Source organism: Salmo trutta, chromosome 9 (assembly GCF_901001165.1).
Source record: "Salmo trutta chromosome 9, fSalTru1.1, whole genome shotgun sequence".
Lineage (NCBI taxonomy): Eukaryota > Metazoa > Chordata > Actinopteri > Salmoniformes > Salmonidae > Salmo > Salmo trutta.
Genome location: NC_042965.1, coordinates 12,518,184 through 12,542,867, shown reverse-complemented (window position 1 = coordinate 12,542,867; position 24,684 = coordinate 12,518,184). Strand labels below are relative to the sequence as shown.

The following is a 24,684-nucleotide window of genomic DNA, read 5'->3' as shown; positions in this document are numbered from 1 at the left end:
CAGTGGAAATTTGTCCTTTGGTCTGTAGTCCAAATTTGAGATTTTTGTCTTTGTGACACGCCGTGTGGGTGAAGGGATGATCTCCGCATGTGTGGTTCCTACCTTGAAACATGGAGGAGGAGGAGGTGTGATTGTGTGGGGGTGCTTTGCTGGTGACACTGTCTGTGATTTATTTAGAATTCAAGGCACACTTAACCAGCACGGCTACCACAGCATCCTGCAGTTATATACCATCCTCTCTGGTTTGCGCTTACTGGGACTATCATTTGTTTTTCAACAGGACAATGACCCAACACACCTCCAGGCTGTGTAAGGGCTATTTTACCAAGGAGAGTGATGAGTGCTGCCTCAGATGACCTGGCCTCCTCAACCAAATTGAGATGGTTTGGGATGAGTCGGACCGCAGAGTGAAGGAAAAGCAGCCAACAAGTGCTCAGCATATGTGGGAACTCCTTCCAGACTGTTGGAAAAGCATTCCAGGTGAAGCTGGTTGAGAGAATGCCAAGTGTGCAAAGCTGTCGTCCAGGCAAATGGTGGCTATTTTTTTTGAAACACTTTTTGGGTTATTACATGATTCCATATGTTTTACTTCATAGTTTTGATGTCTTCACTATTATTATACAACGTAGAAAACATTTTAAATAAAGAAAAACCCTTGAATGAGTAGGTGTTCTAAAACTTTTGACCGGTAGTGTAGGTCAGTGTCTAGTATATACATTGATGTCAGGGTAAACGCGGGGGGGGGTCTATCGGAAGAGGCGGTACATGCGAGGCAGGCGTCCGTCCTTGCTGGACAGGGCAGCTTGGATGTGCTCATAGGAGGGCATCTCGGTCAAGTCTCCTAGCGCTGCTACTGCTGGCTTGCTGCGCAGCATCTTGGTTGTGACCCTCTTGATATCGCTTGCTGTAATGTTACCTGGAAAGAGAAATGAGTGAAAAGTCAGCATAAAGAAGTAGTGATCTGCCATGACTTGTCATTTCCCTGCAGATTGTCAGACACCAATGTTTCATTCTGGGCTTGCTGATATCAATATCCACTATTATGACCCAGGGCACTACTACTCACTGATGAGGTCACACAGCTCATGTGGCAGCTTCCTCGTCCCTGTGGCTAGAACCTGTCGGCCAACATCCTCAAAGATAACCGGCCGCGACTCCAGGTTCATCATCAGCATGGACTTGAGCTGCGTCTTCGCTCTCGCCAACTCCATCTGAGCACAGAAAGAGAGATGCAACGTTTTGAAGTTGAAAGAGAGAGTTCCAAGTTCAGAAAGTTGTCATTTTAAAAAATGGCTTTTGTGACAAGCCTTACCTCTCCTGCTGTCCCAGCCATTTGAATAAACTCTCTGGTTATAATCTCCACCATTTCCCGAACCTTGACAAAGCAAGATGTTGTAATCAGCAACTTTGGAATGGCAGCACTTTCACAACGTCAGAGAACACACATTATACAAAGTCAAATCCAGGGGTGGCAGATAACCTTTAGGCTATTGGGCCAGTAACATAAGGATTCTAATTAGCAATCTCTGAGCCGACAAGGTGCAAAATCTGTCAATGTGCCCTTGAGAAAGGCACTTAACCCTAATTGCGCCAGGGTCTCCATTGATAATGACAGAGCCTGGCCATGAACCCACTCTCCGAGGGTGTCTCAGGGAGAGTTGGGATGTGCAAAAAACACTTCCAATTCTCACACGCTCAATGGCCAGTTTATTAGGTACACAACCCATTCACAAAAATGGGTCGCTCCTACAAACAGTCATGTGGCCATGGGTTGCTATATAAAGAAGGCATAGCCCAGCATTGAGGCATTCAGTTACTGTTCAATTGAATGCTAGACGGGCAAAACGAGTGACCTAAGACACTGAGCGTGGTATGATCGGTGCCAGGCGCGCCAGTTCATGCATCTCAGAAACGGCCAGCCTCCTGGGCTTTTCAAGCACGACACTGGACAATTGAGTGGAAAAATATAGCCTAGTCCAACGAATCCCAGTTGCTTGCTGTTGAGTCATGCTGATGGCAGTCAGGATTTGGCGTAAGAAGTATATGTCCATGGCCCCAGTCTGGTGGCAGTGGTGTAATGTGGGGAATGTTTTCCTGGCACATGTTAGGTCCCTTGATACCAATTGAGCAACTTGTCCATGCCCCGAAGAATTCAGGCTGTTCTGGAGGCAAAGGGGGGTCCGACACAAAACTAGATGGGTATACATTATCAACTGGCCACTGAGTGCATGTAAATGTGTGAAATTTGACCAATATAAGCCACCACCAAATTATTATTTTAAAAGACATAACAAAAATATGTTTTATTTTTAACAAATATTATATTCCAAGCATATGGCAGCTTAGTATTAGCCCTTTAAACTACAGTGTAAATTCCTGCCCCTCCTAAATCCCCTCTCCCTACCTGTCTGGGGTCTGCACTGGCATGGATACACAGCAGGCCGCTGTCCTCGTAACTGTGATGGTATGAGGTGGCATTGTACATCCAATGATGCCTGTAGATAAAAATAATAATAATAATGAATAAAGAAAAAATACAATCGTAATTACTTTCATTAGAATTGAGAAGGATGTATCCTGCTTACCTGTTGAGCACGTTCAGGTAAAGCCGAGTGAACATGCCTTTCCCAGGACCCCCCGCTGAGAAGGACCCGCCTCCACCCATCATCATGTTGAGGACGGCAAATGGGATGAAGTCCTCCTCCTGTATCACAAAACATGTATATTAACATCCAGATACAGGATAGCCTAGATAGAGCCTGAGACAGTTCAAGCAAGTGGGCTGGAAATCCTCCACACCAACCAATCACAGTGAGCACCCACCAGGAACGAGCAGCTCTCCAGGCCAATCATGATGTGGGTGAGCTCAGGGATGGGAGTGGGGCCAAGGCTCACATCTGACATATCCTTATCCATCTGAGAGGATCAAAACAGAGATTTACATTCTGATTTAGTAAAATAAACAAGGAAAAAGTAAGGCAGGAAAGGGAAAAATCTTCCTGCTCTTACCCTTACGATTCCACCAGTGTACTGTGCCACAGACAGGTCGACATTGGTAGGCGTACTGGCTCCCCATACTGGCTTCACATCCAGCAGATATTTCCTGGCGCAGGCCACCAGTTGTTCATGTTCGATGCCCACACCGGCTAGCACCATACGCTCTGGGCAGTAGTAGCTCCGCAGGTACGTGTGTAGCAGCTTCTTGTCGATCTTCTCCACGTTGTCTACTGGACAGAAGCGAGGCAACCCAACAGTGTTCCCCCGATATGCTGCCTAGTTCACAGAGTAAGTGTTGTGAAACGTTATGTATCGTCATATGAATTTGTCCACAAATCGCGCAATTGATCTTTGGCTCACTGCAGGGCCAAAGTGAATTAGTAACAGTGCAACAATAGATTTCATGCAGCTCAAGAGTGTTGTAATTCTGGAGTATCAATAAATAGCATGACTCACTGCGTGGATCATCTCTGTCAGTAAAGGTTCAGGGTCAGGCCTCATGTTCAGATCCTCCAGCTCAAAGCGCACTGCCATCCTAGTCATCTCAATCTCCTCATCTAGAAACCAGAAGCAGAGCCATCCCTGAAGAAAATATACTCCCACAAAAACGTTTACTACTCTTAATTTCGTAGACAATTCAATTAAGTCAACATTTTCCCCCAAATCATTGGAGACGTCAAACATGACGACAGACCTGTCACTCAAAGTGTTGACTCACCTAGCAGGCGTGGCTGCAATACAGCATCAGAGAGCAGGCTGACTACCGTGTCCAGTCCCTTCACCTCGGCAGAGACGGCATACATGGTGGTGTCTCTGTGAATAAAACCTCAGGCGTCACACAAACTGACCGAAAAGCTTCATCCCCTTCCAAAGCAGTACAACACTGAAAGGGATAGAGTACCATGACTATAGTGTTAGCATATCTTTCCATCAGTCAGAGAGAAAACATACTGTGCCTGGACATTGAAGCCAAAGGAAATTATTCATACCTGGATGTTTGGCAGTCACAGATCCCTCCATGTTTTTCAAGTGTGAGAAGAATTTCATCTTTACTGCCATACTGGGCTGTGGACTGAAGATGCACATTGTACTTTCATCGTTTCCCATCAACAAAAACATGGCCATCAATTTGCTTATGCTACAACAGTGACAACACTGAGGCAAAACAATGGAACATCTCTTGCACAAGACGTCTCAAAGCAGATGACACTTACAGAAAAGGCCAGTTTCTCCAAAAAGTGTGCAATTCCACTGGGGTATTTTGTCTCATGTCTGGATCCTGAATTCACTAAAACTGGAAGGAGAGAAGAAGCAAATCGTCATTCGGTCATACTTTATTGATTATACAGCAATGGAGACTTTCTGAAATAGAATAAGAAAAGATCAGTTATATTCAAATGCTGTAGCAACTTACTTCCAACAGTGCAGAATTGACCAAACTTGTTTTGAGATGCTACTTTAAGGCCATTTTCCAAAGTAGTGATTTTAGTCTCGCATTGCTCATGCCCGTCAACGGACGCAAACACTGGTTTAGGGATCCCTGGTAACGGTGCAGAGAGTGAGATATTTGGATATCTGCTGCCACTGCTGTACTTTCTATATACTGCAATTCCAAACCTGTAAATGCAAAGATGTAAGGTTTAAATTTGCCTAATAAATCAGACTGTAATCCCAGACTTCTGCAATCCAGTCTGAATTAAAGGACTGCAAAAACATGAGTTTCCTTACAAGCCAAAATGATGAATAACATTACATTTGAACTTACTCTTGTAGTTGTCTTATTCAGGCAGAAATGTAAGAAAAATATCCACAGGAAAGTATAATTTACCCGATTTTTTAGAACGTCAGTACTGCCGTTGAGATTACTATAACCTGACACATGCGCAAAACCATGTAAACACCCGCAAAACTTCAGTTAGTATACATGTGTTGCGTGCATGTCTTGTGCACGTGCCTTAAACTTGGCATACATTACACGAAAACAAAAATCTTCACGTTTTAGGAGCGAATTGTCTGCATAATCTTGTCATCCTGAAGTCTGCGACTGGTGTGCTCATATTACACAAGTTTGCTCACATTGCGACCTGTCTAGACCCATCCCGGTTTTATAACTTCCAGATGAGTCGTGGTGCCTGTGGCTTTAAGAAGGGTCATCATTACCCCTTCGTGCTTGTAGCCAAGCAACAGAGGACAAGTTGCACAGATCGCATTGTAGAAAAGATATGACAAAATGTCTAGCATGTCAGATTTCTTTTATTTATCTGGACCTAAAATGCGGATCGGGAGAGCGAAAGACCCATAATCGCACGTCTTTCTCCCGCTCACATTCTGCGACCTAAAACATCTTAGTTGGCGCCTACAATTATACAATTCACCTGCAATCCCAGAAATGTGTTGTGGGTCCCAAGTAGTTTAAAATCATGTAATGTCCAGCTTTAGTTGATAAGCAGACAAATCGGGATAGCCACACACACAGAGATCCTCGTTTGAAGTCTGTTAATATTACTTTCCTGTGGATATTTGTGTCTCACATTTCCACCCAAAACAGGACGAAATCACCAGACAGAGTAAATTCAAATGAGATGTATTCAACATTCTGACTTGTAGAGACCGTTTGCCGTTTTAGACTATATATGTTAGAGACGAGTGAGAAAACAAATGTCACACTAAGATTAGAAAGAGGCCAGGTTTAGGTTAGTGTATGGATGGCGGCAATCAACAACAGCATGTCTTGACAGTCAGGGGAACTGAAGTCACAACTAAGTACCAGATTCACCTTCCCACATGTTCTAGGTAGCACCTAGCCCAATATATAGTCTCAAGGAGCCTAACGTTACCGTTAGTCCATTAGGTCCAAGAACATTATGCTATTTTCAGAGGTAGACCGGCTCTGGTAGCCAAAACAGCCAAATACTCAATCTTAATGCCAATCGATTCTCAATTACGGTACAGTTGTAGAAACATACAGCCCTCTACTTTCATCACATCAAAATAATCTAAAATATACACTTATTGTACACTGTTCTAACCGGTTTTAGTACTGTTGTTGCCAACAGGACAATGTCATGTGTAAATGCTAGGGATGTGCATCATTCCCTTTAAAAGACCACTCAAAACGTATATAGATGAGCTCTGATAAAAATCAGGAACCATACGTTTTAGTTTGAAACCATTCGGTGCGATTCAGTTTGATTAGAGAACTGATCAATGCGATTTGGTCCGATGATCTAACATTTGTTGCATTAAGGCTGTGAAAGGAAGGAAAATAATTTAAAACTTAAGCCACTCAAGCCATAGACTTCACTCAGTTTCTGCACGGCAAGCGGTACATCAAGTCTGACACCAACAGGCTCCTGAATAGCTTCTATCACCGAGCCATACATCTGATAAATAGCTAGCACGTGACATTAAAGCTTGAAACTTAATTTTTTATTCTAAATTAGAATCTGCTGCTTATGGAGCTCAGGAGCTGGGCCTCTCTGAGCTGGATCTGTCTGCACTGACTGTGCAAGTGTAAATTATATATACAGTTGAAGTCGGAAGTTTACATAAACTAGTTTTAATGACTCCAACCTAAGTGTTTCAACCACTCCACAAATTTATTGTTTAACAAACTATAGTTTTGGCAAGTCGGTTAGGACATCTACTTTGTGCATGACAAGTCATTTTTCCAACAATTGTTTACAGACAGATTATTTCACTTATAATTCACTGTATCACAATTCCAGTGGGTCAGAAGTTTACATACACTAAGTTGACTGTGCCTTTAAACAGCTTGGAAAATTCCAGAAAATTATGTCATGGCTTTAGAAGCTTTTGATACAAACAATAGTACGCAAGTATAAACACCATGGGACCACGCAGCCGTCATACCGCTCAGGAAGGAGACATGTTCTGTCTCCTAGAGATGAACGTACTTTGGTGCGAAAAGTGCAAATCAATCCCAGAACCAAGCAAAGGACCTTGTGAAGATGCTGGAGGAAACAGGTACAAAAATATCTATATCCACAGTAAAACGAGTCCTATATCGACATAACCTGAAAGGCCGCTCAGCAAGGAAGAAGCCACTACTCCAAAACCACCATAAAAAAAGGCACACTACAGTTTGTAACTGCACATGGGGACAAAGGTCGTACTTTTTGGAGAAATGTCCTCTGGTCTGATGAAACAAAAATAGAACTGTTTGGCCATAATGACCATCGATATGTTTGGAAGAAAAAGGGGGATGCTTGCAAGCCGAAGAACACCATCCCAACCGTGAAGCACAGGGGTGGCAGCATCATGTTGTGGGGGTGCTTTGCTGCAGGAGGGACTGGTGCTCTTCACAAAATAGATGGCATCATGAGGATATATTGAAGCAACATCTCAAGACATCAGTCAGGAAGTTAAAGCTTGGTCGCAAATGGATCTAACAAATGGACAATGACCCCAAGCATACTTCCAAAGTTGTGGCAAAATGGCTTAAGGACAACAAAGTCAAGGTATTGGAGTGGCCATCACAAAGCCCTGACCTCAATCCTATAGAAAATCTGTGAGCAGAACTGAAAAAGCGTGTGCGAGCAAGGAGGCCTACAAACCTGACTCAGTTACACCAGCTCTGTCAGGAGGAATGGGCCAAAATTCACGCAACTTATTGTGGGAAATTTGTGGAAGGCTACCCAAAACGTTTGACCCAAGTTAAACAATTTAAAGGCAATGCTACCAAATACTAATTGAGTGTATGTACATTTCTGACCTACTGGGAATGTGATGAAAGAAATAAAAGCGGAAATAAATAATTTCCCCTACTATTATTCTGACATTTCACATTCTTAAAATAAAGTGGTGATCCTAACTGACCTAAGACAAGGAATTTGTACTCTGATTAAATGTCAGGAATTGTGAAAAACTGAGTTTAAATGTATTTGGCTAAGGCGTATGTAAACTTCTGACTTCAACTGCATCTATGGTGTATGTGTGTGTGTGTGTGTGTGTGTGAATGTTGCATGTTAATACTGTATGTCCACTGTAGGCACATGGGCCATGAGGGAGACTTGGCATCTACCACCCAACTACCAATATCAGATTTGGGGAGTGGGGCGCAATGTAGCCTGTTTATGTCCCCCCACTTCTGAAATAACCGTCACCCACTAATTAACTTATCATTTTTGCAGATTAAGTGTTTGGGCTAGTAACGTATCAATATTTATAGTTTACAAATTAGCTATGACATCGCCAATGAAATATAGCACAACTTCGGATTTCACCCCACCTCAAAATCGAATGGTTTTGACCGTTTGGAAGTTTAGGGAGCTCCTTTTCTCCTGCTTTGGCCATGCAGTGTGCCTCGCAAAGTAATTGCTGTCATCGTTATGAAATGATCAACTTTACCATGTATATCTTTACACTGATTGTTTAAATCAGTGCGCAGTTTGACTAGGATAGTAATATTGCCTGGAGTTGTTCTTGTTCAGCATGCAAAACAAATGTCAACAGTTACATGTTCCGTGGACCAGTTGCATCTTAAAGGCGCTGCATGGTCAATCCGTTGTCTGCATTGGCCGTGCAGCGTTTACAGTGATGTGGCCTCTGCAGGAGTCAGGGCATTCATACTTGTTGCGTTTTGCAGTCTTGCGCTTTGCAGAGCAGCGCAGAGCTGTTGTGAAGGAATTTGTCAGGGAAGTGAGTTAGTGTTTATACAGGACCTTCCGCCCTCACCTACCGTCAACCAATCAAGTCAATGCAGAACTATACGGAGCTCTCTACATTGTTAAAAAAAATTGAGAGGCTCACTGCGATGCGGTACGGAGCTCAATTTGTCCTCTGCGTGCCTCCATCGTTTTTGATAACTTCATTTTATGTGATATCAGAGCTCCAGTCAGCCCACACTAGTCTCCCCTCAACTCCATCATAGAGTTGAGGTGAGTTGAGATATTTGGAGACTATATGTATGCCTCTGTTTTCCGTAAACATAGAAATGTAGTTCTCGGCCTACCGAGTGGCACAGCGGTCTAAGGCTCTGCATCGCAGTGCTTGAGGCGTCACTACAGACCCGGGTTCGATCCCGGGCTGTGTCACAACCGGCTGTGACCGAGAGTCCCATAGGGCGGCGCACAATTGGCCCAGAGTCATCCGGGTTAGGGGAGATTTTGGCCAGGGGGGCTTTACTTGGAACATCGCACTCTAGCGAGTCATGACTCGACCTTCAGATATCACAAAACTGGGGAGAAAATGGGGGTAAAATATAAAAAATTATAAAAATAAAATGTAATGTAATTCTCAGTGAAAGTATGTCTAAGAAGCAGTATATGTTTTGTGTGTGCTATTTCTATGCTTCCTGTTCTTACTTTTCGTTTATGCATCTTTTACTATCGGTTTTGTACACCAGCTTCAAACAGCGCGAAATACAATATTTTTGGTCCTGTAAAATATTTCAGTGGTTTAGATGGTACAATAATTCTCTACACTATACTTGAATGTTTTGTTAGATTAACTGAAAATAGGCGAACTATTATAATTTTGCAGTCAGGAAATAACCGAGCAATTATAGTGGACCTTTAAAACTTCCCCGGCCAGAAGATACCTTTAGAGTCTATTGACAATAGTAACAGTTAGCTTATAAAAATGGGCTAGGCAGCACCATATGCTAACTATTGATGATGCCAAAGTGTGTTTGTCCAGAAATCCAAGTTGCCAGTGATAGTGTACGTCAGCTACCTAGCTAACGTCAGCTACCTAGTTAGCGAGCTAAAGAGGAAATCACGACTGAATTCACATGCATATAACGCTACTGTCAATAATGCTATCCTTTCGCAGCCGACTGCAGATTAAAAATATAGCTTTCCACAACATTGTTTTGTTTGACTTAATCTATTAGTTACACAGCTTGCTTGCGCGCTAGCTGATCAAGAAAATACATATTTCAGTAAAGTCAATTCAAATGCTCTAAGATAAACGTGAATATAAAATATTACAGTATTTTATTTTTGCAAGTACTAAACTGAATATTACCTCTGAACACGGCCCCAACTTCTACAATGCGACATGTGCGCCGCCATCTTGAATTCTCTGTGACCACTAATTCACCCGGATGCTATTTCAAAACACTTTATTTTTCATCTTATTCTTCTTCCTCCTTGTCTTCTTCTTCGATGAGGTTTAACGGCTGTTGGCATTCAATAAATGGAGCTTTACCGCCACCTACTAGACTGGAGGACAAATCCCTTATACTTCAAACCCATAACTTACAAAAAAATAACACCACCATACTTAATTGTTCTTAATTGACTTACCTTGTTAATATAAAACATTTAGTCCTACCTCAGGCCAACAACCTGAAAGGATGGGACACCACCACTTAACACACCCTATAACTCACACACCCAAATACCGCTCTCCAAATACCTCTCTGCAGCAGCTACCACAACCTCAATTATCCCTGCAGTACAGTTGATAACCATTGTTATGAATGCTAAAAATCCAATCTTACTGAAACATATATCACTAGGATTTTTAGTAGATCTGTACCAGTATGGTGAACCCTTGGATTTAATAACTGGTTGACCCTCCTTTGGCAGCAATAACCTCAACCAAATGTGTTCTGTAGTTGTGGTTAGACCTGCACAACCGTCAGGAGGAATTTTGGATCATTCCTCTTTACAAAACTGTTTCAGTTCAGCAATATTCTTGGGATGTCTGGTGTGAACTGATCTCTTGAGGTCATGCTACAGCATCTCAATCAGGTTGAGGTCAGGACTCTGACTGGGCCATTCCAGAAGGCGTATTTTCTTCTGTTGAAGCCATTCTGTTAATGAGTTACTTCTGTGTTTTGGGTCATTGTTCTGTTGCATCAACCAACTTCTGTTGAGCTTCAATTGGTGGACAGATAGCCTAACATTCTCTTGCAAAATGTCTTGATAAACTGGGGAATTATTTTCTCTGTCGATGATAGCAAGCTGTCCAGGCCCTGAGGCAGTAAAGCAGCCCTAAACCATGATGCTCCCTCCACCATACTTTACAGTTGGGATGAGGTTTTGATGTTGGTATGCTGTGCCTTTTTTTCTCCACACATAGTGTTGTGTGTTCCTTCCAAACAACTCAACTGTAGTTTAATCTATCCACAGAATATTTTGCCAGTAGCGCTGTGGAACATCTAGGTGCATTTTTGCAAACTACAGATGTGCAGCAAAGTTTTTTTTAGACAGCAGTGGCTTCTTCCGTAGTGTCCTCCCATGAACACCATTCTTGTTTTACTGTTTTACGTATTGTAGACTTGTCAACAGAGATGTCAGCATGTTTCAGAGATTTCTGTAAGTCTTTAGCTGACACTCTAGGATTCATATTAACCTCATTGAGCATTCTGCGCTGTGCTCTTGCAGTCATCTTTGCAGGACGGCCACTCCTAGAGAGAGTAGCAACAGTGCTGAACTTTCTCCATTTATAGACAATTTGTCTTACCATGGACTGATGAACATCAAATCTTTTAGAGATACTTTTGTAACCCTTTCCAGCTTTATGCACGTCAACAATTCTTAATCTTAGGTCTTCTGAGATCTCTTTTATTCGAGGCATGGTTCACATCAGGCAATACTTCTTGTGAATAGCAAACTCAAATTTTGTGAGTGTTTTTTATAGAGCAAGTCAGCTCTAACCAACATCTCCAATCTCGTCTCATTGATTGGACTCCAGGTTAGCTGACTCCTGACTCCAATTAGCTTTTGGAGAAGTCATTAGCCTAGGGTTTCACAATTTTTCCAACCTACGCTGTGAATGTTTAAATTATGTATTCAATATAGACAAGAAAAATACAATACTTTGTGTGTTATTAGTTTAAGCACACTATGTGCAACACTATTTGCAACTATGTGCAACATAGCTCAGGCAGTAGGAAGCTCTCTCATCCATTTACATGCAGATGATACAGTCTTATAAATGCTCTACAACAAAGCTTTCTTAGTGTCCAACAAGCTTTCTCTACCCTTATCCTTGTTCTGAACACCTCCAAAACAAAGGTTATGTGGTTTGGTAGGAAGAATGCCCCTCTCCCCACAGGTGTGATTACTACCTCTGATGGTTTAGCGCTTGAGGTCGTCACCTCATACAAGTACTTGGGAGTATTGCTAGACGATGCATTGTCCTTCTCTCAGCACATATCAAAGCTGCACGCTAAAGTTAAATCTAGACTTGGTTTCCTCTATCGTAATCGCTCCTCTTTCACCCCAGCTGCCAAACTAACCCTGATTCAGATGACCATTCTACCCATGCTAGATTACAGAGACATAATTTATAGATCGGCAGGTAAGGGTGCTCTTGAGCGGCTAGATATTCTTTACCATTCGGCCATCAGATTTGCCACCAATGCTCCTTATAGGACACATCACTGCACTCTATACTCTTCTGTAAACTGGTCATCTCTGTATACCCGTTGCAAGACCAACTAGTTGATGCTTATTTATAAAACCCTCTTAGGCCTCACTCCCCCCATCTGAGATATCTACTGCAGCCCTCATTCTCCAGATACAACACCCACTCTGCCGATCACATTCTGTTAACGGCCCCCAAAGCACACACATCCCTGGGTTGCTCCTCTTTTCAGTTCGCTGCAGCTATCAACTGGAACGAGCTGCAACAAACACTCAAACTGGACAGTTTTATCTAAATCTGTTCATTCAAAAACTCAAATCATGGACACTCTTACTGACAGTTGTGGCTACTTTGTGTGATGTATTGTTGTCTCTACCTTCTTGACCTTTGTGCTATTGACTTTGCCCAAAAATGTTTGTACCATGTTGTCACGGTTGTCGTCGGTGAAGGAGGACCAAAACGCAGCAGGCATGCGGTTGTTCATTTTTGAACATTTATTAACTCAAAACGAACACTCCAAAACAACAAAACGAAACCACGAACAACAAAACAGTCTGACTAGGCACAAGGCTAAGCACAGAACAATCTCCCACAAAATACAAGACAAACACACCCAACTAATATAGGACTTCCAATCAAAGGCAACACCAAACACCTGCCTTCAATTGGAAGTCCAACCCCAATTAACTCAACATAGAAACACACACACTAGACTAACCATAGAATACATGAAAACCAAACAGTGCCCAAAAACCCCGGAATACTTAAATCAAATGCCCCTTCAACAAACACACCACCCCGAACCACATAAAACGAATACCCTCTGCCACGTCCTGACCAAACTACAATACCAATTAACCTTATACTGGCCAGGACGTAACACATGTTTTTGTGTTGCTACCATGTTTTGTTGCTACCATGTTGTTGTCATGTTGTGTTTCTACCATGCTGTGTTGTCATGTTTTGCTGTTATGTTGTTGTCTTAGGTCTCTCTTTATGTAGTGTTTATGTCGTCTCTCTTGTTGTGATGTATGTTTTGTCCTATATTTATATTGTATTTAAAAAATATTATTTTTTTATCCCAGGTCCTCGTCCTTGCAGGAGGGCTTTTACCTTTTGGTAGGCCGTCATTGTAAATAAGAATTTATTCCTAAATGACTTGTCTAGTTAAATAAATAAAAAATAAAAAATTGTTTTGTCTATTGTTGTGACTTAGATGAATATCAGATCAAATTTGATGACCAATTTATGCAGAAATCCAGGTAACTCTAAAGGGTTCACATGCTTTTTCTTGCCACTGTATATGGGCAGAAAGCTTACGCTCTTGTTAATCTAACTACAATGTCCAATTTACGGTAGCTATTACAGAAATAAATACCATGCTATTGTTTGAGGATAGTGCACAACAACAAAACACAATTATCACGGCAACTGGTTTGATACATTCACCTCCAAAGGTAAGAAATGTACTTACATTCAGTAATCTTGGTCTGACTCCTGCAGACTTCATGCAAAATATTGTATAGTGAGGTAATTCTTCACTGTATCAGTCTGAAACTTTGAACACACTGCTGCCATCTTGTGGACAAAATCTAAATGCCACCTAGGCTTTTATCTTAATATATGGCCTTTCTCTTGCATTTCAAAGATGATGGAGAAAAAAAAGAAAATAGAAAACACTTGTTTTGTTGTTTGTATTATATTTTACCAGATCTAATGTGTTATATTCTCCTATATTAATTTCCCATTTCCACAAACTTCAAAGTGTTTATTTTTAAACGGTATCAAGAATATGCATATCCTTGCTTCAGGTCCTGAGCTACAGGCAGTTAGATTTGGGTATGTCATTTCAGGCAAAAATTGAAAGAAAGGGTCCAAACCTTACTACTCAATTCATCTGACGTGCATCAATCACTCCAGGGATATTTTTTATTTCTTCCATTTTAACTTCCCACGAAACCCCAGATGTTATCCCATTGAGGGGTTTCCTTCTCCGAAGCTCTATGTATGACCTCTGTAACATCAAACCAATTTCCAACTTTTGTCTGCTAACTTTGAACTGTAACCACGGAGGTGACTGCAACCCCCAAAAATGCAAATTTGTCACTTTGTGTCAACCTTTTGACGATACTGAAACAAAGTTTTAAAGAGGAATTGGGCTTACGCATGCATTCCAGGATGTGCAGATGTCACAGACAGGTCACAGACAGAGTCTGTAAACAGCTCAAGCCAATGCTCAACGAGGATAGAGGCTCGAGGTTAAATAGTAGATACTCCAGGTTCTGTGGTAATTCTCGCCAAGTTTAGTTTAGTGGAATTGCTCCTCATCACAAAATATGTCTCTGGTTAGAGCTACCCACATGAAAAAAATAGTATAGTGTATACAGTGGTAGGAATGTTTTTTCATCGGACTATACTGTAGTATTCACTGTAGTATACTGTAAAATGTACAGTTAACTATAGTATAAATACTGTAGTAAAAAAAGAGTACTATATACTACTGTTATTACTGTAGTGTTTTTGCGGACTGTAGTACAGTATACTGTAGTTTTTACTGTAGGGTTTTTGCAGACTGGTATACTGTAGTATTTACTGTAGTGTTTTGGGGGACATTACTGTAGTATTTACTAAAGTGTTTTTGTTTTATTATCTTTGACATAGAAGTGGGGGGCTTTCTCCTTGAGGAAACCTACTGGAGAAATACTAAATGAGCACATTTTCCTTAACCTGTAGGTAGGTAGGTAGGTACTGTAGGTATGTTGGACTAGGGTCTGAACGGAGAGTTCAGAGCTTCTGCTCTTTTCTTCTAACCTGTAGGAAACAAAATATATGGTCTATACTTGGCATGTAGTTTTCTCACTTATGGGTGGCGCAAATTGGGATATAGTGGAAGGGAATGGACAGGGTATATGGAAATTAAATACTGTAGTATTTACTATAGTTAAAAATAATTGAGGACTGTATTGTTTTTGTGGACATTTCTGTATTACTTACTACAGTGTTTTTTGTGGATAATAATGTAGTATTTACTATAGTATTCTACAGTATACTACAAAATTCTTTACATAGTACTACACACTATCATGGGATACTACAGTGTGTAGCATAGTACAGTATACAACAGTTTACTCCAGAATTATATAGTAAGTACTGTAATATTTTATAGTATACTGTAGTATTTTTTATATGTGGGTAGCTACTTTCCCAGGCAATGCAGACTTGGGCTGAATCCATCTAGGTTTCTCTGGTTTCCTGGAATGTGATAGGTTCACTGTTCACAGCAGATTGGTTCACCTTTGTGGTGGACCTTATGAAGTCAATGTCATTAGGGAACAGAAAAGCACCTCCCTAGCCTAGATTAGTGATGCAGAACAGTACAATTGATCTCTGAGAGTTGCCAATGGCTGCCCACCACTACTGGACCCCAAATAATGGTTTGACCTAGAAATAGGCAAGCCCTAGAAATAGGCAATGCTGCCATTTACACATGCTTTTATCACGTTGGAGCAGCTGAGCCGTTTATCAGAACAGTTGCTGCAGTAAGGGTATTCAGACATTCTTGACAAAGCAATGAAACATTGAGCTGATTTTGCCAGACAGAATTGCTATTAGCCTATCTTTCGCTATTATGGCCTTGAGGGAGACAACACTGCTCACTGTGCAGGTGGCTGTGATGTTCTGGGTGGTCTGTACGTTTCCAAGCATTGGCTCTGGCTATGAGCTCCAGGATACCATCCACGCTTTGAAAGAGGAGAATGTCCACCTTCACCACCGTCTGGAGAATCTTACCCGCGCTCTCCGCGAACTGAAGCATCTGCTCTTGGATCACTCAAGAGGTGAGCACTTTAACTTAACAAACTACATGATTGTACAGTAGGTGTGTTGTTCCCACATTTAATATTAAGTTCCAATTCAATTCCATTCCAAACAGATACTGGAGGACAGCATAAAAGTGACTCACTGCATACCTGGAATGAATGGACACAACATGGTAAGATCATGTTTACAGGGTACAAAAAGTATTCTATGTATTCACTACTACATCTGTACCAATCTCCTCAATCCTCCTGGTTTTCCAGGTATCAGTCCTGAGACACGTCACACGTTGGAGCAGGCTTTCTGCTGGCCTGATCTCCACGGAGCTGCCAGTCCTATCTTCAAAGTACCTGCCCTCTTCCTTTTTTCTCCAATCATTGTCTGGCTGAGCCCTCTGCTTTTCTGACTTCTGAACTCGAGAATACAGAAATCACTGTTGTTTTAGCCTGGTCCCAGATCTGTTTGTGCTGTCTCACCAACTCCGCCATCTCCTATGGTTCTTTTTCACACGCATGACAATGACCAAAGGAGTATGCAAGACAGCACAAACAGATCTGGGACCAGGCTAACATTGTGTCTTCAAAATGATAGCTAGGCATAATTGCACGTCCTGTGCATCACAATTCTTGCACCTGACCTGTAGCCTGTTTCTTTTGAATGTCATGCTTTTTAACAAGGATCTGTTCCATATTACAGTTTATTGTGATTTTCAGTACAAACACTGAATTTAACTGTGGCTGTAAGACTTACCATTACAATAATAATAGCAACAACTGAAGACCTTCATCCCTTGGTACTCAAATAAACCATTAAAATCCTGTCAAATCAAACATCTAACTAGTTTGCAATTCTGGCCCTGAGAGACACGGCAGTGAGTAGGTATACTTTGAATTTATTTATTGTTAGACATATTTGAATAAAAAGTCATTTAAAGCTGATGCTTTGTGTACCAATCAATATATTTATGTGGTAATAGTACTGCACATTTTGCAGGGTAAGCTGAGTTATTGCTCAGTAGTCTCTGTCTGCTGGTCCAAATGGCTTGATTAGAGAGCCGAGAGCTGAGGGTTTGAATGACACCACTCTACACACCCACACCCTGTCAATGATGAGGAAAGTCCCTTCATCTCTCACATTATCATTATCTCACAACAAGCTCTCTCACTGGGAAGGTACGTCAATGCATAAAAAAACAAGACAAACAAAGTTCTTATAATATTTGTTTTACTATGGTTGTTGGTAAATGCACTGACATTACCGTGCAAGAGCTGCATAAGTTAATTCACAGAATACATATTCCTAGCTCTGGAGACAATTTGGTCTCAATAAATCAATCACTCATCTTAGTACAGTGCATTTCAATTACATTATTACAGCATTACTGAGGCTTCTGAGTAGAGTTATATTTACAACTAACCAATGACCACATTTCCCCCCTGGATTTACATTTTATATCGTCATTTTTATTCAACTTTATCACATCAGCAACAAATGTAAATGCTTAGCGTCTAGGCAGGTATCGAGTTGCACACCTCCTTTGGTGAATTTGTGTGTTTGATGTCCAGAACTGACAATATCACGTGCCAACTAAATTAGTCTTTGTCCGGTTAATTAAAATCACCCTCCTTGCATAGATTATAAATCGGGCCTATTTGTACTTTCATTTCCATTTTATTGCGCTGAATTGATTGGGAAAAATAAGGCCATTTACATTTGCAAAGACTTACTACAGGTTGACTGAGGTGAGGCTATGTGTGGATAATAGCCATGCCTTTGGATGTGCTAAACAGTGCTACTACGGCCTCAATTCCATGGAGATGAGACCATCGTGTTTAGCCTATCTGCATTTCTCCCTAATACGGGAAGAGGAAAACTGCTTATCTGTTTATCCTTACATTGATGCATCCTCAGCCTTAATTGACAGCCTTGTCTATAGACAAGACTTAATGGGTTCAGTCAAGGCAATCACAATCACCTTATTTTCTACGAACATAGGATATGTGTCTCATCAACATCTCACACGACACAATGGCGTTGTTATCAATTGTTTGATGAAGTGTTCATTTCTGTTTTTCCTTATCTACGACAGCACATTATTTCCAATGACAAAAACTGGCACAATATTGGTTTAGTGTTGCCTTGCAGTCATTCTCATTAGCCTCATTTAAGGCAGAAAAAGTCCACCCAGCACTTTCCATGATGCACAGTCCATTAACAGATCCACTTCTATACGACTGAAAGCTATCATAGAACTGCTGGTTATAGTCACTCAGGTACAGGCAACTCTTTTGAGTTGTTACAGGACATTCACAATTCTGTCTTCATACTGTGTTTCCCATATTGTTCATTGATAGTACTTTCAAATTGTGCCTTTTGGTATATTAACTAACTAAAACACATTCATCATTCGTAGTGTTGAAAAGCTACCAGTAGTTTACCAAAGTTACCCGAAGCTTCAGAAATGTAGGTAATTAACAGAAAATCTATAGCAATCTATCGTAACTTTGGTCATTTATCTTTGAATAACTTTATCAAATTGTCCATGAGTTTCTAGTAGATAGACCAAATGGTTCAAGAGAAAATAGCTGATTAATGAAAAGCATCTAATCAACAATGGCATTATTTTTAATTAACTATACAACTCTTCCAACTATTTACTTTTTTTCATAACTGCCACCAGTTTGACGCCAAAACATTAACAATAAAGGATATTTCATTCTGAAACCCTCATATTAAACACCAATGATATTCACTAAGTTGATGGTTTGTATTTAAGATAATGTTTTACAGCTTTGTCATTCATTATTTTATTTTCTAAATCATCTTATTTAATGATTTCAAACATTGTACATGTGATAAAGCCACACAGAGAGCCAGAGATAATTACAGACACCTGTGGTCATCTGAAGTACCCAACAGGGCCACTAGATGTCTTGTGATAGGTTACATAAAATCCTTGAAATATTCCTAAATTCTGATCGTTTACTGGAAAATGTAAAAAATTGTCAGTAATATACCCTCACTTTGCAACCCTAATCATTAGTGATATTTAATATGAATTTTCGTTATCTGTGCATTCCTTTTTTCACAACGCATCAGTGCTCCTTCATCTGGAAAAACAATAGAAACACAATACTTTGTATTGTATTAGGATAATAAGCTTGTTATAGTACTGTTGGAAGTGGCTATGAATGGATTATGCTCTGCTCTGCTCCCCTGTGTGTGTGTGTGTGTGTGTGTGTGTGTGTGTGTGTGTGTGTGTGTGTGTGTGTGTGTGTGTGTGTGTGTGTGTGTGTGTGTGTGTGTGTGTGTGTGTGTCTGATGCGTGCATGTGCAAGTGAGCGTGGCTTGTCCTTTCCACCTGAAACCTAAGCATATGCAGCGGACGAACGGAGGGTCTGCATGGACCAGAGAGAGCTGGAGAGATCTACTGGCTGAAGGTACAGTGTCTTACTTTATAAATCATAATACTGTGTTTCATCATTCTATAACTTGCAAATAAATATCCTAAGCAAAGGTTGTCTTGTAATTTTAGCAATTTTGCTACAATAGGAAACATTTACATGCATTCTGCATTTCATGCTGTCATTTGTTTGAATAGTAGTTTTTAGCAATAGTGCTAGTTTCAGTTACAATAGTGCACCAATAGTGTTAGTTTCAGTTATAATAGTGCTCCAATAGTGCTAGTTTCAGTTACAATAGTGCACCAATGGTGTTAGTTTCAGTTATAATAGTGCTCCAATAGTGCTAGTTTCAGTTACAATAGTGCTCCAATAGTGTTAGTTTCAGTTACAATAGTGCACCAATAGTGTTAGTTTCAGTTATAATAGTGCTCCAATAGTGCTAGTTTCAGTTACAATAGTGCACCAATAGTGTTAGTTTCAGTTATAATAGTGCTCCAATAGTGCTAGTTCCAGTTACAATAGTGCTCCAATAGTGCTAGTTCCAGTTACAATAGTGCTCCAATAGTGTTAGTTCCAGTTACAATAGTGCTCCAATAGTGTTAGTTCCAGTTACAATAGTGCTCCAATAGTGTTAGTTCCAGTTACAATAGTGCTCCAATAGTGTTAGTTTCAGTTACAATAGTGCTCCAATAGTGTTAGTTCCAGTTACAATAGTGCTCCAATAGTGCTAGTTCCAGTTACAATAGTGCTCCAATAGTGCTAGTTCCAGTTACAATAGTGCTCCAATAGTGCTAGTTCCAGTTACAATAGTGCTCCAATAGTGTTAGTTTCAGTTACAATAGTGCTCCAATAGTGTTAGTTCCAGTTACAATAATGCTCCAGTTGTGTTAGTTCCAGTTACAATAGTGCTCCAATAGTGTTAGTTCCAGTTACAATAGTGCTCCAATAGTGCTAGTTCCAGTTACAATAGTGCTCCAATAGTGCTAGTTCCAGTTACAATAGTGCTCCAATAGTGCTAGTTCCAGTTACAATAGTGCTCCAATAGTGTTAGTTTCAGTTACAATAGTGCTCCAATAGTGTTAGTTCCAGTTACAATAATGCTCCAGTTGTGTTAGTTCCAGTTACAATAGTGCTCCAATAGGGTTAGTTCCAGTTACAATAGTGCTCCAATAGGGTTAGTTCCAGTTACAATAGTGCTCCAATAGGGTTAGTTCCAGTTACAATAGTGCTCCAATAGTGTAAGTTCCAGTTACAATAGTGCTCCAATTGTGTTAGTTTCAATTACAATAGTGCTAGTTCCAGTTACAATAGTCTTCCAATTGTGTTAGTTTCAGTTACAATAGTGCTCCAATAGTGCTAGTTCCAGTTCCGATAGTGCTCCAATAGTGCTAGTTCAAGTTACAATAGTGCTCCAATAGTGTTAGTTCCAGTTACAATAGTGCTCCAATAGTGTTAGTTTCAGTTACAATAGTGCTCCAATAGTGTTAGTTCCAGTTACAATAGTGCTCCAATAGTGCTAGTTCCAGTTACAATAGTGCTCCAATAGTGCTAGTTCCAGTTACAATAGTGCTCCAATAGTGTTAGTTTCAGTTACAATAGTGCTCCAATAGTGTTAGTTCCAGTTACAATAATGCTCCAGTTGTGTTAGTTCCAGTTACAATAGTGCTCCAATAGGGTTAGTTTCAGTTACAATAGTGCTACAATAGTGTTAGTTTCAGTTACAATAGTGCTCCAATAGTGTTAGTTCCAGTTACAATAGTGCTCCAATAGTGCTAGTTCCAGTTACAATAGTGCTCCAATAGTGCTAGTTCCAGTTACAATAGTGCTCCAATAGTGCTAGTTCCAGTTACAATAGTGCTCCAATAGTGTTAGTTTCAGTTACAATAGTGCTCCAATAGTGTTAGTTCCAGTTACAATAATGCTCCAGTTGTGTTAGTTCCAGTTACAATAGTGCTCCAATAGGGTTAGTTCCAGTTACAATAGTGCTCCAATAGGGTTAGTTCCAGTTACAATAGTGCTCCAATAGGGTTAGTTCCAGTTACAATAGTGCTCCAATAGTGTAAGTTCCAGTTACAATAGTGCTCCAATTGTGTTAGTTTCAATTACAATAGTGCTAGTTCCAGTTACAATAGTCTTCCAATTGTGTTAGTTTCAGTTACAATAGTGCTCCAATAGTGTTAGTTTCAATTACAATAGTGCTCCAATTGTGTTAGTTTCAATTACAATAGTGCTCCAATAGTGCTAGTTCCAGTTACAATAGTGCTCCAATAGTGCTCCAATATTGCTAGTTCCAGTTACAATAGTGCTCCAATAGTGCTAGTTCCAGTTACAATAGTGCTCCAATAGTGCTAGCTCCAGTTACAATAGTGCTCCAATAGTGCTAGTTGCAGTAACATTCAAATATATTGTAATATTACAGTGGGTGTGCGTTTCTGGTAATTAAGTTTCATGTCAATTTGTAAATGTTGCAGTGGCCTTTTACAATAACCAACATTGATTTAATGTATGTTTACATCATTACACATAAATAATGTAATTTCAAAAACAAATTGATAGCATTTTGATACTTTAGGAGCCTGTCTCAGTGGAGTATTATTATTTATTATTTGTACAAATGCTGCTGACAAATAACACATGTCTGTAAAGGCAAAATATCTGTAACCAAAAAACAAAGAAACAGACAGAATATACAGATGTAGGATATTATTTCGATCACCCTGTTGCAGGAGAACGTTTAAAACAAGTAGTGTATTTGAGGTTTAAAAAGGCTGAAGTTGGTAATTTCCACTTTGGAATAAGAAATATCCATCAACCACATTTTCTGTTGCTGCTGTAGCAAACTGGCTCAATTTAAGATCCTACATCTGTAAGTGAGTGAGAGATGAAGTAAAATCTTAATGACTTGCTAAACTGCTTGCTAGGTAAATGGCCTGTTGTTAGGTTAAAGAAAACACACACACCCCCAGGCTCTCAGCAGATAGCTGTTAGTGTGCCCACCTGCTGGCTTGCTACCCACGCCAGATGAGTCCAGGCCCTAAAGTGCCCATTCACATGACCACTAGCAAGTACTTCCACTGCCAGTTAGGGGCCATGGCCATGGGACCGCTTTCACTCTCACAGTTCTTAAGTAATCTGTGTCCTCTCTGCCTGCAGTATTACACTGACATTTGTGTCAAATTTTCAGGCGTCTACTTCAATATTTACGTTTAATGGAAATTGAAGTGTACCTGAGGTGACTTTTTGATGTCAATTTTGTTGTTTCGTGTTATACAGATATTCCGTGAAGGAGTAGATGACCATTGATACAATCTGAGGTGAATTTATCATTCAATTATTGTGTTTTGAACTATTTCCACATAGTTTCACTATAGCTGCTCAGGCCACTGAGAAAAACATACTTCAGACATCTCCTTACCCCTTGCAATATGAACCTATACCCTAACCCTGCATCACAGCAGAGTAAATGCAGTGTTTTTTGTTGTTGTTGTTTATTTAACATTATCGCATGTGACTAATCTCCTTTTATATGCATGTCCAGCAGGAGGATTTTAAAGCTTCTTGAGATCAAATACACTACATTTCCCCTCTTCAATCCTGTAATGTTTACAAGCGTGAAACACACACCTCTACGAGCACAAACTGTGTCGCATTACATAGTCATTCTGTCCTTACATGGCCATGTTGAGCTTAGCATGAGCATGAAAGCCCATATGATCAGACAGGCAGCTTTCTTCCAGGGGGGGCTGTTGATAACTGATCTTCACAGTACAAAGCTCTGCAGGCCTTTTCATGTCACCTACATTGAGTGGAGGGGCCGCTGCTGCTGAGCTGGAGGATAAAGTGGCTGGCCCATTGAAGAGAGTAAAGAGGCCAGTAGCAGACAATGCTCCACTGCCATCGCGGGAGAGAGCGCAAGAGAGAGAGAGATCTAGAGAGAGAGAGAGCTAGAGAAAGAGAGAGAGAGAGAGATCTAGTGAGATAGCGAGAGAGAGAGAGAGAGAGAGAGATAAATAGAGAGAGAGAGAGAGAGAGAGAGAGAGATGGGGGAGTGGTGCTAAGTGAGCTCTTTCATATATTGCATGGAGCATTTAGAAAATGCATGCACACATGCACATGCACAAAAGAACTGCAACAGTGCAACAAGATTGGCAACCCCTTTGGATGCAAAATAATACTATGAATGTTATTAGTTACACACTATAATAAATCCACAATCAGACAAATAATTGCAAACAACATAGGGGAAATTTGAAATAATCCCCGCTCGGCCCCTGATTAAACTGGTCAAACAATCAAGCTACCTTTTTCAAATCTACTCATATAATCTCTGATTCACCGCATAAAATGAATATGATATGTGATTGTCACACTGTTTTTCAGGACACACACACTGCTGTTCCCATGGACAAGCCTCTCTGGACTTCAGCGTCAGGTGGTGCCCTGCAGTAGGATGCTGGAGTCTATGTCTGTCTGTGGTCCCCCTGCTGTGGCCTCTCACCTTTGGCTGCTCATTTTCTCCTGCTCTCTTCACAGTCAACCAGCCCTGTCTGACCTTGGTGAGTGAGAGGCAAACTGAATACAGTGTATGCTTTTGCCTTTGTTGCTGTTATCGCAGTTCGATGTCAATGAGGGTAGCCAAATGTGGTAATGCAAAAGTTGTTGCCAAATTATCGTACACTTATTGTATAGAGTGGTTGCTGCACAATGATTGCATAATACTTGTGAGTTTTTTTGTTGGTCATATCATTAATCACATTTACAGAACAGACTATACATTTTCATGAGCGATATAGGTCCACACTTTATGACCTGCAACACTAATACTACGAGTTATTTATGTATCAATTAAATACTGATACTGTCACGATTTCTGCAATGATCGAGACTAGTTTTCTAAATAGGCCCCATGCTAATTTCCAGACCTCATGTATACATGTGACAAAAGGCTTGAAAAAAAAAATCAGCTTCAGCTTCATCTGTCGCCTAGCAACACGCAGCTTCACAAACACTGTTATCTGATTATCCAGATTCTCAGATAAATTGGCTGTTTGGGAACATTCAATCATTAGATCTTTTGAAAATTCATATATGAATGTGAATCATCTTCTGTCGTGTTTTTCTGTAG

At 40.6% G+C, this 24,684-nt stretch overlaps 1 protein-coding gene and 1 non-coding gene across 2 annotated transcripts; both read right to left on the bottom strand.

Annotated features, from left to right (window-relative positions):
• Positions 1 to 620: 620 nt before the first annotated feature.
• On the bottom strand, positions 621 to 10,084 carry LOC115199906 (mitochondrial-processing peptidase subunit alpha). The gene is made up of 13 exons (XM_029762441.1): positions 9,988 to 10,084; positions 4,412 to 4,614; positions 4,212 to 4,291; positions 3,987 to 4,069; positions 3,716 to 3,810; positions 3,454 to 3,554; positions 3,010 to 3,273; positions 2,824 to 2,916; positions 2,586 to 2,704; positions 2,405 to 2,495; positions 1,313 to 1,375; positions 1,067 to 1,211; positions 621 to 916 (listed from the first exon to the last, which is right to left on the bottom strand). The coding sequence occupies exons 1-13, from the start codon at positions 10,032 to 10,034 to the stop codon at positions 747 to 749; spliced, it is 1,554 nt and encodes a 517-aa protein (XP_029618301.1). The 5' UTR covers positions 10,035 to 10,084; the 3' UTR covers positions 621 to 746.
• Positions 10,085 to 15,005: 4,921 nt separating this feature from the next.
• On the bottom strand, positions 15,006 to 15,058 carry LOC115200698 (U7 small nuclear RNA). Its single transcript, XR_003879592.1, has one exon. It is a non-coding gene; the product is annotated as a U7 small nuclear RNA (small nuclear RNA).
• Between the last annotated feature and the right edge of the window lie 9,626 nt (positions 15,059 to 24,684).